We start from the raw sequence: 18,748 nt of genomic DNA, 5'->3' as shown, positions 1-18,748 counted from the left end.
CGACGTCACCAAAGATCAACACGGAAGTAAAGGCAGAGAGAGGCAGACGCAGACAGCTTCCCAAACAAGTTCTCCACGTCCATCCCCAGATACGTCACTACAGGTACTCTCATCGTCCGGCATTATAATCGCCCGTAGTCTCGTATTTTCCGTTAAAAACGTCTCCTTTGACGAAATCTATCGAGGTTTAAGTCAAGCTTTCGTTCGACTCGCTAACAAGCTAATGCTAGGGAAACTATGGCTAGGAATGTGTTGTTTATGTTCCGACGCGACACCTAAAAACCTGAGCGGATTTATTCAGAGAACGCAACACAGGTGGTTCTGTTAATTCCACAAAGGTTAGGATGGTTAGCCAACTAGTTTTATTATTATTTTATTTTAAGCGTACTTGGTCAATGAAGCCGCAGTCTGAGTTTGTATGTGTTGCTCACATGACGCTACATGACTCACTGGAGTGGCGTTGGAAAAGGGAGCGGTTGCCTGAATGCACACGTAACATCACGTCCACAATGGGTTTCGTTCACGCAAGATTCATCGTGATAGTATAAAAACCGTATTTTTCTCTGTTTTGAAAACAGAGTTTTCAGCCATGCTGGGAGGAGGCTTCAAAGCGGAGAGACTCAGAGTCAACCTCCGGCTCGTCATCAACCGACTCAAGCTCTTGGAGAAGAAGAAAAGTGAGTACTGTCAAAATAAATTTAAAAATGTTAAAACATTTTATTTTTTTACCTTGGCTAATGCTAGGGCCGCTTTGCTCAAATACGGTTTGGCAACGATTTGAGATCAGGCTGAGTCGGCTGTAGTTCAGGATCGTAGTTCGGGTCGTGCTGTAGAATCGTTAGTTATGGCGAAGTGAGGCTTTCTGAGACTTTGCGGCCAATTGTATCGCAAAGAGATTCATTATTCGAGGCCTCATTTAAGGCAGTGTATACTAGTGACCCCTGCTGGCAGAAATGTGAGTTGGACTTAAATATTTCTATAACTATCCTAATGTATCCACATCATGTGTCCCATTATGTATGACAATGAACAACCAAGGGTTGTGAAGGATTGGAGCAAAGCACAAGGGTTAGAGCAGTTAATAGTAATTCCTGTAGCAGTGATCGAATCCTTATTCTGTGTAATCTATTGTTCTATTTACCTTATTGGGAGATGTCAATTCAAAGGGTTCAAAATACTTTGTCTATTTTTGATAAAGGTTTTCTGAAGTGAACTAAAAAACTCTTTACGTGTGTGTGTGTGTGTGTGTGTGTGTGTGTGTGTGTGTGTGTGTGTGTGTGTGTGTGTATATAAACAAAAAAAACAACTTTAACTCAAATCAAACCGATCACGTGGTTCCATGTGACGCGAGGACTTGTTTGTCATTAATCATATGGTTCTGTGAAAACAAAAAGGTCTTGGTCCGGGGTCTCAGCAGACACGCCCCTACTTGCTTGACCGATACCGGAACCTTGGGTTCAAACTTAATCGCTACTAGCTGTCATCAATATTTGTGTGTGAGTGACAGACAGGAATCAGTCTATACGATCCCATATCAGCCAGGTCACGATTCAATCAAAAATGTTGAATTTTATGGGGGCTAGCCTTTCCAAAATCCTTTGGTGTTTGCAAGTCCTTTGCCTACCGTACACTAGAAGACTTTGAAAAGACTGAGGTCTTACACCCTCGTACGTCTAAAGACATGTCTGTGGCAGTTCCTCCTACCACCCGCAACCCAAGTGGCGTTTCAGGGACCTACAGCACAGAGAAGACGGGGGTTGTAAACACACAGTTTAGTGTAGAGAATTGGCCAGTTGGAATTAGCCAGGAGCAGATAGGCATGTGTCATGACACAGGCATCTACCCTGAGTGTGTGTGGGGATGGGGGTTTTACCTGCTGCTTGTTAGACCAGCCAACGAGCAACAGGTATGCAGCCACTCTGATCCCAATCACCTAGATCCAGGTCAGGTGTGGCTGCTCAAACCAGACCATCCCCACACCACAGTGTCATAAATCATTGAGATTTTAGTCACAGAACTATAAGATTTTTGCAGAGAGTGGTGATCTTGTAGGGTCACCTTTTTTAAGAATACAACTAGATTTCTTGCTAGATTATGTCTCATCCTGCTTTTGGTGGAAATTTAGAAGAAGAAAAAATGTTGAACAATGGAGCAGAAACAGAAGCAGCTTTTGGCCATAGCTGCCCGTGTGTGTAGTGGTTTGTTCTGAAAAACCAGCCAAACCATTAATATTATTAATATTCTTATGTAATAATAATATTAAATGGCTTCTCGCTTCAATAATTTAAAATAATAATTAAACAATTTTATATTTGTTTTTAATAAGTTCTTAATATTTATTTCATTTAATTCTTTCAAGTTTTGAGGTTTTAATAAGTACGGTGCATTATGACACACAGACTCAGCGTTTCCAGAACCCCCGCCATGTTTACAATCTACCCAGTTTGCTGCTACCTCTTTGGTGCTGGAGAGAGCGCGCCTATTGGTTGTTGACAATGTTCACATAATTGAACTACACTATTTGTATAAGCCAAAACTAAAAACTTCAGATAATATTAAACATGTTTCATTTTATCGGGAATGTCAAGATGAGAAAAAGACAGCTCGGACTGAGTTTTATGACCACTTTACACCAAGCGATCGAGATGACGGGGGCACGCACCAACTTTGGCAAAACTCATGATTTTATTCCGACAGTGAAATCGCTGTGAAATCGCTTGAAAAGTTGTTTGGTGTAAGGCCGGCATAAGCCTCAAATCACAACAGCAATTTTCAAAGAGCCACAAAGATCGTGTGCCTGCACGATGCAAGGCCAGAGAAAGCGGCAAGTGGGCGAATGTGGACTTCTGAAATGGAGGAGCAACTTGAGGAATTGTGCTAGACTCATTGGTGTCTAATGTCAGTGCTGCAACCACAGTAGCGAGCTGTATAGCATCCATGTTTGTTTTGGTGTCAAAAATATTGCAAGATATTTAGCCTCTCGCGAGAAGATACATTCTTTCGAGCGCTGGAGTACCACAAAACTCAGTTTCTGTTCTCCGACTTTAGATTTCTGCTCCTCAAAGACAGCAGTTATGTGTGTGCAGAAGAGAGAGGAAATCTGTAAATTTCAGTCGTTAAAAAAATGTGCTGCTCAATCTTTTCATTGTCCTTCACGATTGGAAAAACTCATGTAATGTGGCCCCGGTTTTACTCACATTGATGCTTTATTCCAGCTTTAACCCTCCGTATCACGCCTCCTCTGTAGCCGAGCTCGCACAGAAAGCGAGGAAGGAGATAGCCGATTACCTGTCGTCGGGGAAGGATGAGCGGGCGCGGATCCGTGTGGAGCACATCATCAGAGAGGACTACCTCGTGGAGGCCATGGAAATCCTGGAGCTCTACTGCGACCTGCTGCTGGCTCGCTTCGGCCTCATTCAGTCTATGAAGTAAGCAGGTGGAAGTCCAGAAGGCTATAGATATTTGAAAAAAGGCTACAGTTGATAGGTTGAGAGGAAAAAAACACGGCGTACATCACCATTTATATCATTCAAAGGTGTCAAATTGTGGTCACTTGTTATCATTGGAATGAGTTTTTCTGACTGCGAGTTGTCCCTGACTTCTCAGGGAGCTGGATCCAGGCCTCCAGGAGGCGGTGTCCACTCTCATCTGGGCCTCCCCTCGTCTGCAGTCTGAGGTCTCGGAGCTGAAAATAGTAAGTTGCTTCACTACAGAAAGTACCACCATCGTCACCCGTCCTTTTAGGGCCTTCTAGTTTGCAAAATATTTTTTTAAAACGGCTTACCTCTCCCAGGTGGCCGATCAGCTGTGTGCCAAATATAGCAAGGAGTATGGCAAGCTGTGCAGGACAAACCAGATTGGCACCGTCAACGACAGGGTAAGATTGTCACTACTGGCTTTTTTGTGACTGTCTTCCACCGATGCGCTGTTCCTGTAATATAATCCGACATAACACATGATCTTTCCTTCTCTAGCTGATGCACAAATTAAGCGTGGAGGCCCCTCCCAAGATCCTGGTGGAGCGCTATCTAATAGAGATAGCCAAGAACTACAACGTGCCCTACGAGCCTGACGCCATGGTCATGGTAAGCTTTGAAGAACGCTCTTTTCATTTTCTCTCTCTCCGTACATTCTTTCTTACTCACCGAAGAGGAAAACTGGAGACAGGGTTTCATCTAATACTGTTTTTACATCAAAATAAGCGGGTTTACCCAGGTTTTTTAAACCCGCTAATTTTAGGCGATTGGCACCTTTCCTTATGCCAGGAGAAATGCCGTTCTTTTTTTTTTTTTTCTGGTGCCTCACATTCAACGCCACAACCACGCTGAAGAGGCAAGCCGTCATTACCAATGTGATTAGCGGGGATAAACAGTAGGGAGATAACAACTTAAACAAATAACGACATAAAACTGTAAAACTTCGGGGAAAAAAAAGTGTTTTGAGCCGCTCAAAAGAATGAGATTGTTCGTGAATGACCAAACACTACTGTAGAAGCAGCATGGAGAATCGATGCTGCACCGGCCAGTGCGTGCACCGATCCTTAAATGGCGGGGAGCTGAGAAGCTCCTCTGGTTCGGAGACCAGCTTGGGGCGATGCTGGAGTGGCTTGGAGACCGGCAGGGAGCGTGGGGTTCTCCACTGTGCTCCCATTGGAGCGATTCCCACACTCAAAACATTTCATGGTCCCCCATGTGGGGAAAAAGTAAATAACTTCTGATTTTGGATCCTTAATCGGATATGAAATGATCAGATGATACAAGGATATTCCTGTCTATCCACGCACCAACGTCCAGAACACCCGTTGCGTCTTGCAGGTAAAGGGTCTCAGGACTAAGATAATCCTACTTAAATTAATATAGAACTCAAAAATGCCTCTTTGAGATGTTGCTTATTTTAAGATTAATTCGTCCGAGACCAGCAAGTCCTAGACTAAGGTCATGAAGGACTAGGCAGCTCCTTCTCTCTGTCTGATTAACCTGCCTTTGGCCAGGTTTAATTGAAGCCTTCACTTAGACCTGGATTAGCGCTAATCTTCCTTCTGGAACTTCTGAGATGTCTGAGACTATTTTTAAACAATTTGAGTCTGAGACTGTTTTTAAACCTAAAAGGCCGTTTCAATTATTCCAGATTAAATGTGTGATTTAGTCTAAGATTCTCCCAAATTGTTTAACATTTCTAGGTTATTGGACACCACAGAGGGAACAAGCACTAAAGCCATGCTGAGGGTGCTCTCCCCTAAATAATCCAATAAACATTTGAATGACAGATCACCCGGTACGACAGTTTGTTCTTCCATGTATTTATCTGTTCCTTTATGTATGTCAGCGTTCATGCTCATTACCTTCTAACCACATTGTTGCTCTATGTAGTCTAAATGAAACGCATCTCTAATTTCTTCCCGCCCTCTCTGGCGCTTTTCCGATTGCTCAGTAGTGCTGCACATAAGTAGGAAAGCTGCATTCATGTAGAATCCAATGGGTTCCCGTGCTAGTTTCTCAGCCTTTAACAGTTAAATTCATTCCTTCAACTTGTACTCCCCCACCCCCAAAATAATTAAATTAATTTACACTATTCAATCTTATGTCGCACTCTCCCTCTGCCAGCCCGAAGTGTGTCCCGGCGAGGAGGCCGACCTGATCGACGTGGACATAGACAACAAGAAGAACGGCGGGGGTGGGAGCGGGGGCGGGGGCGGGGGCTTCACTGCTCCAGCTGGTGCCATGCCCATGCCCATGCCCATGCCCATGCCCATGCCCATGACCATGCCCTCAGCCTTCAACTACCCACAACCCAAAGGAGGAGTAAGTCATTCCCTTCATTCTCCTCTGACGTCCATGCAGCTTCCCTAAGACTACCCCCCGGAGGGAAGTTCAGGCATTGCAGAAGAGGTACAAATTAGGATGAGATAAGAAATAACAGGTATGCGCACGTCTATCTACACAAAGCAGGGTTCTTACTAGAGATGGGTCAATACCACTTTTTCATGTCCAATACCTCAACCTTGAGCATCTGCCGATACGATACCAATCCAATACCAATCTTTTTCCCTCTCTTAAACAACTAAGCTGTTAAAAAATACATTTGTCTGGATGCACTTTGTTTACCCTAGCCATCTAAAAAACATCATGCTCAAACTGTGAAACAAATATTCTATTCCTCTAAAGGAAAAAATACATAGCCTACAACATGACTCAGTTATGCAAAAACAGAGTACCTATCTTCTCATTCAGCTTCTGGTCTTCTGGGACCTGAAACTTGTACCGTTTCACCCCAAAATTAGCGGATTGACCCACTTTTTTAAACCTGCTAAAAATAGGCGATTGACACCTTTCCCATTGCCAGGAGAAATGCATTTTTTTCTGGTGCGTCACTTTCGACGTCATGAACGCATCGGAAAAGGTGCGTGTTATGGTTGGTGTGATTGGGAATAAAACAGTATTGGAGACGGCAACTTAAACAAACAGCAATATTAAACTGTAAAACAACTGTAAAACAGCCGTTCAAAAGAATCCGATCGTTCAGGAACGACCCAACACTACATTAGAATCAGCATGGATGCTCCTTGTTGCCGGTGCACGGATACTCCATGCTGCACCTGCCTTTTCACTGGTCTCTCTGTCTCTGTCTCTGTCTCTCTCTCTCTCTCTCTCCAAGGACCCCTATAACGCCCCCGTTGGCACCTACAATGGCTTTGGCAACTTCCAGGGCCCCATGGGAGGAGCGCAGCCTCCTCAGCTACCCAGTTGCCCCCCGACGTACGAATCCGTAAGTGATTGAGCACTTCTGATCCGTGCCCCAGATTCCAACCCCCGGTTCCTCCCCCACCAAAACCACCCCACCCAAACCCCCATGGAACAATGTTCCAGCCGCCGCAGACAGAAGGACGGACGGACGGACCCCCCCCCCCCCCCAGGGAAGAGCGGTTCATTTTTAGCTTGCTCCATAACTCTCCTTTTCTGCACAAAAACCACGTGGCTTTAGCTCTGCTCCTTTCATTTAAATTTTCCCCAAATCAGGGGCTGGGGAATGTGGACCTAACATCCAGATTTTTCCCCAACTTTTGCTCCACATGCTGTAGTGGAGATGCAAAACATATGTTGTTTAGTTTTTTGGAGTAGCATGGACTGCTGGAAAAGGTTACGGTGTCTAGTTTAACAAGACAAAGAGAATCTTTGTTTTATTTATTTTCTTCCCCCAAATCTTAACGCATCACCACCACTACCTTGACTGACATTAACCCAGAATTTGCTGAATTTAATATATTCCTTGTGTTATTTGTCCAAATATGATAGTGCTGAATTCTTAAATGTATCTCATTGGAACTAAGAGGAAACAACACATTGCCAAAATGCAATGTTGTATGTGTATAAATATATATATATAAATAAATTAAGCCCTATTCCCAATATCGGTCTCACTAACATTTAACAACTTTCTAAGGCACTGCTTTCTATCACCCCTCTCTTTTCTAACAACCTCGCTAACCCACTCCCTCTTGAGTTTTCCGTTGCTATAACATTTCTGAACTGAAATGCCGACCATGGGCAGCAGAGAGGCAATGGCTGCTAACTTGCTTTTCTTTTAACATTTCAGATCGATGACCTGCCTGTCAAACCTTCTGCTTCCTTCCAGGCTGTAGGTGAGTGTCGAACGTACACAATGAACGCCTCACGCCTCAAGTGGGCATCACTTTCCGTTTCTGTCCATTTCTGTTAGATTTCACTTCTATCTCTTGGCCAAATCGATTGCATTTCAATCAGATAACCTTTTTTTTTTTTTCTTAAACATGAATTAATACCACGACACAGCACTATCCACTAAAAACGTAAAAACTCACAAACTATTTGTTCGTACCAAACCAATCTTTTAAACAAGTCGGGAGCCACTCCGGCCGAGTGGGTGAGCATGTGAATCTTCAATTCACGATCTGAAAATTATTATTGAGGACTAAATTAAAATCTTAAGCCAAAAAAAAGCCAAGATGTTGAGCAGATTTGTTTTGAATGTGACAGATTAACTCTTTGCATTAAGACCAAAATAATTTTGACAGAATTAAATCACTCTTGTGAGAACTACATTCACAACTAAACGAAGCCAAACGACTCTTCTGACTCAAATCTTTTTACTGAGTGACTCGTCAAGAACCGAATCTCAAAAAAGTCAAAACTTTCATCATTACCAATACTTTGTACTTACTCTGAAACTTGTTCTGATGAACACAGAGCTGCTATTCAGTCTGGATCTAATGAAATAGTACAGCCTTGCAATTTTGATCTTGGAACGCAAGTGTTTGAAAAACGATGACGCCTACCTGGCGGCTCCGCTGAGACTGCTTTCATTTATTTATTTTTGTTAGTTTTTGTTATTTGTTCTACACCAATTTCATCTGCGCCCTGGGCATACAACTGCAGCACACTTATGGACATTCGATTAAGGATGACTCATCAGTTTTTATCCACCTCTTCGTGGCGGAGAGGAGATTCTGTGAGGCCCCCACTAGGACAACAATGGGCGCCCCCCAGTAAGAAGAGAATGCATGGGGGGAGGGGTACTGGAGTCCAGAACAGACTGAGAGCTCGGACACATCGCCCACCTCTACCCAGTGTCCCGCTTGCCAGAGTCCAATCTTGGGAGAACAAATTGGACGACATCCGGGCAAGGGTCCGATTCCAACGGGGACGTGAGAGACTGTGATATCCTCTGTCGGACGGAGACATGGCTGATCCTCACGGTACCGGACCAAACCGTTCAACCTACGGAACATTTTCCGTATGGAGAGAACAGCAGAGTCTGGGAAATCCAAAGGTGGTAGAGTCTGTTTCATCTTCAACAACAGCTGGTCTGACCCAGGTATATTATGGCCCTCTAACCTCATCTGGAGAATCTGAAGATCATGTGTCGTCCATTTTACCTTCCCTGTTAGTTCACATCGGTCATCACAACGGCTCCACAAGCCGATACCGAACCAGCACTATCACAACTTTGTGATGTGCTAAACAGACACCGGACCAGACACCTGGACGCAGCCCTCGTAGGGCTAGAGGGTGCACACAATTAGGTTGGGGGGAAAATGATCGCATTATTTTGAATCAGTGGGGGGGCCACTGACCAGGTTGTCTTCTTCTATGGGGGCCGTGTTGAACTTAAAATAAAAACTGGGCCGTATGTTTATTTATTTAGTTTTGTTTTTTTCTCTCCCGCACCAGGGCTCCATACATACTTTTTCCACTAGGAGCACTGGTGCTCCCTACTAAAAAGTTTTCGGAGCACCAGCACAAAATTTAGGAGCGCCACTGAAATCGACATGCAATGTAACACATTCATATATTTTCCCTTTTAACTGTATTAAGTCTACTTTATAAGCGTCGCAGCCGTAGTGTTGTTTAGTGCGTGTGCCATAAATGACGGCATTACGGCACTTGTGACAGCGCCGCACAGCGATTTTGCCAGGACACAATCACGCACACCTTCCAATTTTTGGAACTCTGCACCGTGTGCTTCAGGTAATTCAAGATGGGTGCGTCCGAAGGGAGGTTGTGCGAAGAGGTCTGCACCATCCATGCATGACCACAAAAATAACCAGATAGTGTTGAATTCATGGAAGGAGATAGCGCTGCCTCTGTAAAAGGATTTGGACTATTTTAATACCTGGGGACCTCGGCATCTACATGGCAACACGCAAATATGCTCTTGCTCTCAGGCAATGTGCACGCAATGAGCCACACGGCTCGTTTGCGGTGACTATAACAGAGACTTTACTGATAAATGCTTTGGTAATAAGTAGACAATTTACAGAAATGTGCTGTTTTATTTTAAGGAAAAAAGGTTACAATTTTGAAGTAGTGCTTTAACAGAAAAAATCATTAAGTTAAATATTGCTTTTTTTAAACATAGACACAAAATAAAACTCTCTCTCTCTTGTTTTCATACCATAATATAGCATCTTTCTTAGTGTATAAAGTAATCCCTTGCCTGGTTCAGACTTTTCCCCTCTCTCTCACGCACACGCACCACTCTGTGTGCTCTATGTGCTCTATGTCTGATGATGCCAGTGATGGGGTGCCCGCAATCGCGTGCCAGAACAGTGTTTATTTTATATATAGCTTATTTTATTCCTCCTTATGGAACGAAACAAGCGCTGTACATAATGGGGACACTTTCTTCGTGACTCCTACTGTTATACGATGATGATTAACAAAAACAAAAAAAACTGGCTGCATATTTGCAAGTCGCGTAGCACTGGCTCCAAAAATGGTCACAAAATGCGACATTAGTGAATTGCCTTGTAATCCTGTTAGAAATAGCTCTCTTATGATCTATTTAATTCTTTTTTATATCTTTTAAAACATGAAGTACATTTGTGTGGATTTATTAAGCATTGTGATTTGAAAAAAATATTTGCGGGCCAGATTTATCAATATATGGATGTGGCCCCCCGGGCCTGTAGATCGGCACCCCTGCTTTAAATAATATATGATCCAGGCTAGGAGTGTCACGGTTCCGATTCAAAATTGAAAATCGCTCTAAATGAGCGTTCAATTTTGAACTTCAAAATCACAATCAGAGTTTATATATAAAAAAAAAAAAATTTACAATAAAGTTAAATATAAGTTCATCAAGTTTGTTGCACAGTGAACACACATTAGAGAAAATATTTCTGGTAACAGTATGCAAATGTTTAAATCGGAAATCGAATCGTGACCTTGTGTCCTCGTGAAATTGAAAGTCAAACCGAATCGTGCATTTGAAGAATGGTGACAACCCTAATTCAGTCACACATTGCTTATTCATTTTAAGCAATTTATTATAAATATAGCATTTTCATTTTGTTACTTTCTCATTTGTAAACAGCTTAATTTACCCCGACCGGCACGCCGGGTTGGGGGACTTATCAACCCGCTGGCTGCGTAAGCTGTCCTCTGACGTGCCTGTAGTAAATACTATTTTTGTTATCTAAACATTTAACCTCTTTTTATCTGTCGTTTCCCAATAGCCATAATAGGGTTTATTGCACTGTTGAGCAAAATTCCGTCACATTGTTTTAAACTTTTTAATCGATTTTTCTTATTGGAAAATTTTGTAAAAACACACTGAGTTCCATATAAAAACAGAATTGTTTATTTTGTTTGAATTTGTTTATAACTACTACAATACTACACTCCTTTTTTTATTTTTACAAGGGGCTGTTTTTGTTTTACATTCTGCTAAGAAGAAACCTCTGAAAATGGGTCAGGTATAGCTCCATCAGCCATAAAATAAAAAAAGATCATACTTTATGATTAGTTTTAATAAATAAGTAAATAAATCAAGGAAACTTCTCGGCATTTCTACTTTTTTGCTGTACCGAAAACGTACCAAACCGTGACACCACGGTGTCGTATCAAACCGGACCGTGAAGCCTGTGAACCGTTACACTGAACGGTCACAAACTAGGACCCACCTCATAAATGCTGTAATACTTGTACACATTTAATTTTATATTCCTTGCTATTTAATGTTTATTATGTTATTCTCAGTCCACAAACATTGCACAGCAAACATTGCTGTACATTGTGGACATAGTTTCTGTTGTTGTTGATATATCTCACACATCTGTGCAGTATTCCCTGATATTCCTTGACATTGATTTTCTCAGCTCTCTCTCTTTCTCTCTTTAGGTCCTAGCCAGCCCCCCCGGATGTACGACAACAACTCCCTGCCCGAGCTGCCCTCAGTGCCCGACACGCTCCCCGCCGCCTCGTTCGCTGGGAGTGCCTCGGCGTCCGACGACATCGACTTCGACGACCTCTCACGGCGCTTCGAGGAGCTGAAGAAGAAGACCTAACTCCATGCTCTCTCTCTCGCCTGGGTTCTCCCTCCAGATCTTTCTAACCTTCATCACAAAAACGCAACAATCAACCAGTTTAATTTTTTTTTCCCTTTTTTTCTTTTGTTTCTATCCTTTAAACCACCACACTTGGTCAGTCTTGTGGCCTTCTCTGACCATGGCCAGTTTTATATTTCTGTCGTTCTCGTGGTCGACTATTCGGGCTCCCGTTGACAAAGTAGTTCGATTTTCTAGGAGCTCCTAATATTTTAAAACTGTGTAGGTTTTCTTTTGTTTTTTTTTTGTTTTTTTTTAGTGTGTAAGGGGTTAAGACTAGGGAAACACTGCCTCGGTTCCACTTTTATTGTTGCGCCGCAAGCTTCACGTTGCGCGTCAATAAATCACCTAGGAGCCAGTCCTACTGGTTGGCTCGCCCGTGCCGCTTTTGCTGGGAAGTTCGCCATCACATCGGGTCCTGATCTCTAGGTTTGTTTTCCTATTCGGTAATCATCAGTCATCAAAATTGAAGAATGCGGATTGGTTTGTTTTGCAACATTCCCCCGCTGGCACTTTTTAAATGTTTTATTTTTAGCCCGAAAATTAACCTTAACCCCAACCCGATTTGCGATAAAGATTTCTGGAGCTGACACACATGTACAAATGTCTTCTTTTTAAGATATCGGCACCTTCTTTCACAGTGTAAAAATATAATAAAACGCAGTGTATGTAATATACAACTCCATATAAAGAACTATTATACCGATGTAGTTGCTTTTTGAATTGTACAGTGGGAAAAGAAAACAAGTGATTCAGGCTTAGTGATGGTGTTGAATAACTGAATTAGTGATGATCCTTTTGCTTTATTTTATAGTAACCTCTCAATAAAGTTTCTTCTTGTTTTCTGTATGTTATTGAATGTTGATTGAATCAAAACCCACAATTGTATTTATTTTTCTGTCTGTGTTTCTTGTTTGTTTATTTGGCTTTACCTCAAATTGAAATATATTTAACTTGAAAGCGAATTGCCCCATTTGAAACTGAATCTCATGCTAATGTTCCCCTGAATGGTTCCCGCCCTTTCTTATCACCTTGATGCACGTTTTTCTTGTCCGTACTGTAAAATTTGCCTTACTTTCCGTCTTCCACCAGAGGCCTTGTCGATATGTAACTGTTGTTACCAAGTCCACCTGCATATCGTGTTATGAAGTCATGTCTGGCCCCCATGAGGAAGCCGTTTTGTTTCAATATTTACTCGTACTTCTTGAGTCTCCTTTCTTGTTACGATGCTAGACATTGAGATTACGATAAAGTTATGGAGTTTTATATAGACTTAGGGAGTGATGTGCTTCGCCACTCGTAAAACAGAAGTAGCTTTAGTGCCGTCGCTGGGTCACTGACTTGCTAATCTGCTACCTAGTTTTCTATGCTGGACTTGAGGGAATCCATGAGCGTAGATCTGAGTACTTATTCACTACACAAAGACATAAAAAATATAACCCTTTTTTCTTTCTTCTAACGAAACCATGATTTAATAAAAGACTGTTTGGGAATGAAAGACAGAATTATCTGTTTTATTTTACTGCCTGATAAAGATTTGGCCTCTACCAGAAGGGGGCGTTAGTATCCCAGCTGAGGTCAGGTGTAGATAATGTTACTCTGCGCTTCGATTTTATCAAATCGCAAGACTGAAAATATTCCAAAAAGTAAAAAAAATGTAATGTAGATGTTAACTTCCACCCCTGAATTTGAGGAAAAAGAAACATCTGCAGGTCTCCTTAACAAAATGCTGAGTATTGACTTGGGCTTGGTTTCCTTACAATTCCAAGGGTGTGAAAGTATGGGTTAAATATTAGGTTTATTATAATTAATTTCATATTTTATTTTTATTTCATTTTTTACTAATATATTTATAATGTATTATTGTTTATTTGTCATTATTAATCATTTTTGGGTTGCTATTTTATAATTAAAATTAAATTATAAAATTATTATAATTGTATTATTACAATTATTAGAGGTCTGTCCTGTAGGGACGGAACCTTATTGTTGTTGCTAAAAGTGTCTGGAACAGGACAACCACTGCAGCTATGGACACACTTGAGGTCTAGTTAGAACCGGGACATCGCAGACATCTTGTGGTTCAAGTTTAATCCAAATCGATCCACATACTGAGCAGGAATTTGTGAAAAACTGACAAAATTTGACCGGAAGTACCAAACGTTCGCTGATACGCCAGCGTTCAAAAAGTTACGGTTGGTTATTAGAGCGAAATTAGTTTTTGGAGTCTGATGCTTTGTGACATCATCCAATTTCTTATAATTGTGCAGGTTGTGGTTCCAAATGTCCATTTGCGTTGTGCGCAGTGTGTGGTGTGGAATCAATTGTTGTTACAAACTGTGAGTGTGTAATACACGTCTTACCTGCTTGACGTCAGCAGGGCGTTTCATTTGATATTTTATTCTTTTGCCCTTTTTGTAAATATAAACGCATTCCGTTTAATCAAACCCGGTGTTGTGTACCTCCTGTGGCCTTTGAGGCCTTCGTAACACTCGTAACGTTCCACGTAACACAGTGGAAAACAATCAAAAACATATTCCGTGTCTGTGTCCTCAAACATGGACCTTGCTTGTAGCTTCAGAGCAGCGAGTCTGATTGTGTCGGTTTTATTTTAGTCCCAAAAGTTTAAAAAGTTGAGATGTCTCTGAGGGACATGCAGTGTTCAATCCGTTTGAATGGAACTGTGTTGTTGGGAACTTCCACACAGAGTGATTTTCTTCCACAGAGACACAGTGAGGCAGGACTCTGGACTACAGGTAGTCGACAGCAACCTTCTTTAAGGGTAAAGTAATAACACGCAACAAGTGTATCCTTGTATTAGTAATTCAGCAGGACTCCGCATGTCATTACATAAGTTGATGCTGCGTTCAATAAAACTCGGAAATTTTACTAATTTTAGATATAATGCTGATATAAAAACGAGTGACAGCACAAACCGATGTTTAGTTCCATGGGAACTGGAACATTTTGAAATTGTGTCGATAATGGACCCCATGTTTTGCTGCCTGCAGCTCTTATTATTATTATTATTATTATTATTAATAATAATAATAATAATTATTATTATTATTAATAATAATAATAATAATAGTGCATGCCTGTTGAAAATGTAAGACTTTCCAAAACATTTTAATGACACAGATGTCATTCAGTCCTGTGTTCCACAATGGATGGATGGATGCATGGAGAGATGGAACTGCTGGTTAAAGTCAGACACTCTTTGTGAAGGCCCACCCGACGCCAGCTCACTGTTTATTTAAAGTTTTATCAATATTACACGTGTCATGTGTCTAAATTGCACCAAAATCAACACTGTATGTCCTTGGGTCCCCAACAACACAGCTGCCAAGTGTGAAGTACATTGGATAAACGGTTGTTGAGAGAATCTAAGGACATACAGACAGACGGGCAGACGGACAGACGAGATTCTTGGATTTAATGTTAAATATTCCAATTACTACAATCCTGTTTTCTCATCTTGCTTTAAGTAGATGAAGGTTAATTAATAGATCAATCGAATTTAGCAACCAATAATTTTGGTGAATTAACCAAAAGCTTAGGATTTGGTGAAGCACATGCAGACAAGCACATTAAACGGTGTATCGATGTCCAATAAATGAAATGTTTATTGAAGAAAAAAGGATAAACTTTGAAGAAAAAGGGTAAACTTATGACATACAAACACATTGATACTCATGACTGTCACCTGAAGCGAGTTGTTCATTAAGAACCAGGTTTCATGTACTAGTCTGGCTCCACATCCACTAACCCTTGGAAGCTAAAACAAAACCCAGGGAACTTTGGAACGTCGCCATGCCGAACTGGCATGCAGAAATGCTGCTCTGTCTTCCATTGAAATAGTTTAGAATTAGATCTTTAAAACTAAAAGATGATGTAGATGTTCACTTCTTATTTATTTATGTTTTGCTGTAAAAGATAATTTTATTAACAAGCGGAAGATTTTTTTATTACGTATTTTATTTAATTTATTTATTACTAATTTTATTTATTTCATTTTCTTCAAGTTTTTATTGAGCCTTTCAATGGATAGGATAGAGAACATAATGATGCAGAGCAGAAGTTATTGAAAACAGATCAGCCACTGAAAGTCCCTTCTGCTAAGGACACATAGGTGGAGGTAAATTATTCAAAAGGGCAACAGGTTTACAATATTACAAGCCACGGCTAATTAAAATCTAAAATAATATAGAGTAATATCATGATCGCTGTCATTTAGACATCAGCAATTCCCCTTGGCATAGTGTTGGCATAACACTATGCCAAAAACGCATAGTGTTATTTTCCGGTTAAACATTTAGACGGTGAATGAAATATTTAGATGGGTAAATTTCTGGTGTGATGTCTTAAGCGCAGAGGAGCACCCAGGGGACGTCAAGTCAGTCTCAAATTACATTTTTTTTTTCCAGCCAAATGGAGTCTTCTGCTTATTCTGCTTCCCAGCCGCAGTGCTGTCGACACTTCTCCCGTTGCTCTGCGGAAAGGAGAGGGGGTAATCTGCAAATACTCTTTCTGTAATAATAATAATGATAATAATAATGTGATAATATAAACTTTAATTTTGTGGCACTTTTTTTTTGAATGGAATCGAATGGAACGACTCTTTTAACTGAAAGACTCGTTAAGAACCGAATCTCAAAAAAGAGTCAAAACTTTCATCACTACTACTAGTGCTCACTTTCAGAGTGAAACTTGACAGAGTTGGTCATTTCCATTATTTCTTTATTTAAAGTGCAATTTGGAAAATGTTCACTGCAAACCTGACCAGCTGTTACTTCTTAGTGTCGTGGCACGAATAAGTAACAGCTTATTATTATCATCATATAGGATCATAACACCAACAATGTAACAAAAACAAATAAATCATATTTATAGACGGAATGATTTTTTTTGTTAAATACATATGTAAGCAAGCAAGAGATATATAGAGATATATAGAGATGATATCATTATATAATCAAATTATTATTGCGTGCATTTGTTACTGATACCATTACTTCCTGGTCTTACCCAACAGCACATTCTCTACCTCCTCGGCTTCCTCCACAGCCACCGGCTTCAGCAGCAGGGCAAACAACACTGCCACACCAATCACCTGCGAGCAAACAAATGCATGGTCATTTTTTTCCCCATGTATTGCTTTCACGCAACGGTTATATTAACAAGGCTATTTATCCGATAATGGTAATTTTGGTAATTTTGTTGTTTATTACCTCACGGTGAACTCAGCTTATCAAATTTCTCGACCAAACAAACCGCCATTCCCTATTTTTCAACCCAGGCCTTGTTCAAATGTTGTTTATAACTGTTCACAGCACAATCTCGCTGAACACTTTGTATTGAGAAACTTGGTTGGAAGGCGTTTGGGCTATCCCTCACCTGGCCACCAAAGGGAGCTCTCGGGGCATCTTCGGGGCTGTATCTTCTTCCACGCCCTAAAAGGCCTTTGCCAGTTAGTGCCGAAATGGTTCAATCTTTTGTGGTAAAACTAATTGCCATCTGTAATAATAATAATAATTGTGCCTCCTGCCTCGTCTCTGCAATTGGGTTAACTCACTTTATTCACATTCACATGCCACTTTAATGCACATATCTGTATATACATAAGCATATTCCCTCTATCTATTCCATTTTATTTCATTTTATTTTTATTGTATTTTATTTTATTTAAGTATTCAACTTACTGTATAACGTTTTAGGAGTCAGTTAGTCGGTCTATTAGAAATAATTTTTTTTTTCCTAGGACATATTGTGTGTTATCACCGGGTGCGTTGCATTACATTTCACTGCATATATGTATGAAAGTATGTATATGTAAGTGACGAATAAGAATCTTGAATCTTGAATCTTGAAATTTTCCTTGAGACTAATTGCTCCGCTGCAGCTTCTAACTATGCTTAAATGCAGTCCAATGGAAACGTTAAATCTAGTTTATTTTCGAAAACGGGAATCTTAGACTATTGTCAGTCGGTCTTTATAGGTTATACCAAAGAAATATTGTGGCAAAATATGCATTTTGATCACGTTTTTCATTGTTTGATTAACTGTTTTGCCCTTTTGGTTAGACAAGATGTGACCCACCGCAGATAAAACCGGTTTTGTTGTGCATTTCTAAAATCGCCACAAGCCACCAAATAAGTAAAAAAAAATCATTCTAGAAGGAAAATTATATTTTTCCAGATTCTTGTTCCTTTGTGTTTTTATTTTTATCTCTCAACGTATTTTCAAAGCCGAGTTTGATTTATAAATAGTAGATACAGTAAATGTTAAACCATCAAGTTCAATATTCTTGTTAGATTACATGGGGAAACACAGTTCACTTACCAAGACCCTGAACAGCGCAAACGCTGTTCGCAAATTGATCGTTTCCTTGAAAGCAACCGTCCAGGTAAAAATCATTCCTCCATATTCCATGTGATGTGAAGTCACAATGTGAAACCGTTGTGATAGAGTTCCTTTAAATGTTACTACTTTTACCTAGACACCTGGATACATTGTTGTGTAGGTGGCGTATAACAACGAAGAAGAAAAACTGACATCACTTCCGTAAAGCGGGTGGTGGAAGCTTGAAATCATACCACGGACCTTAATTTGACCAGATCCTAGTCAGTGTAGGAAGGGTGTACTGGTCTTCATTTTCCACAATGATAGTCAGTTCTCCGACAGCGATGCTGAATCTGCTATCGGCGTTATGCCTGACTTGAACATTTCAAATAACGGATTTCAACCTGAATGTGACGATGAAACAGAATATTTTCAAGAATCACTGGAGGAGACTGACGACACGCCCGTTGTTGTTGTTACAACAGAAGAAGTTGATGAGGTGATGAAGTCCGTTGAGGTTGGTGATGCAGATTATGTAAGTAC

The 18,748-nt window shown here is 40.7% G+C and overlaps 1 protein-coding gene across 1 annotated transcript; it reads left to right on the top strand.

Annotated features, from left to right (window-relative positions):
• Positions 1–13,361, top strand: ist1 (IST1 factor associated with ESCRT-III). The gene is made up of 10 exons (XM_079997090.1): positions 1–103; positions 579–677; positions 3,248–3,428; positions 3,607–3,694; positions 3,794–3,877; positions 3,975–4,085; positions 5,604–5,801; positions 6,655–6,765; positions 7,594–7,639; positions 11,658–13,361. Exons 2-10 carry the CDS (start codon positions 590–592, stop codon positions 11,822–11,824), a joined length of 1,074 nt encoding a protein of 357 aa, XP_079853216.1. The 5' UTR covers positions 1–103; positions 579–589; the 3' UTR covers positions 11,825–13,361.
• Positions 13,362–18,748: the final 5,387 nt, after the last annotated feature.

The sequence above is a fragment of the Zeus faber genome (genome assembly GCF_960531495.2).
Source record: "Zeus faber genome assembly, chromosome: 3".
NCBI lineage: Eukaryota > Metazoa > Chordata > Actinopteri > Zeiformes > Zeidae > Zeus > Zeus faber.
Note: the sequence above shows the minus strand (reverse complement) of the source record. Positions and strands in the feature narration are given on the sequence as shown.

What these genes read in the sequence shown, in the direction of transcription:
- ist1 (XM_079997090.1), top strand. Translation starts at nt 590, where the DNA reads ATGCTGGGAGGAGGCTTCAAAGCGGAGAGACTCAGAGTCAACCTCCGG. An exon ending in TTGGCACCGTCAACGACAGG is followed by an intron (nt 3,878 to 3,974) that starts GTAAGATTGTCA and finishes TTCCTTCTCTAG; the next exon opens with CTGATGCACAAATTAAGCGT. An exon ending in AGCCTGACGCCATGGTCATG is followed by an intron (nt 4,086 to 5,603) that starts GTAAGCTTTGAA and finishes TCCCTCTGCCAG; the next exon opens with CCCGAAGTGTGTCCCGGCGA.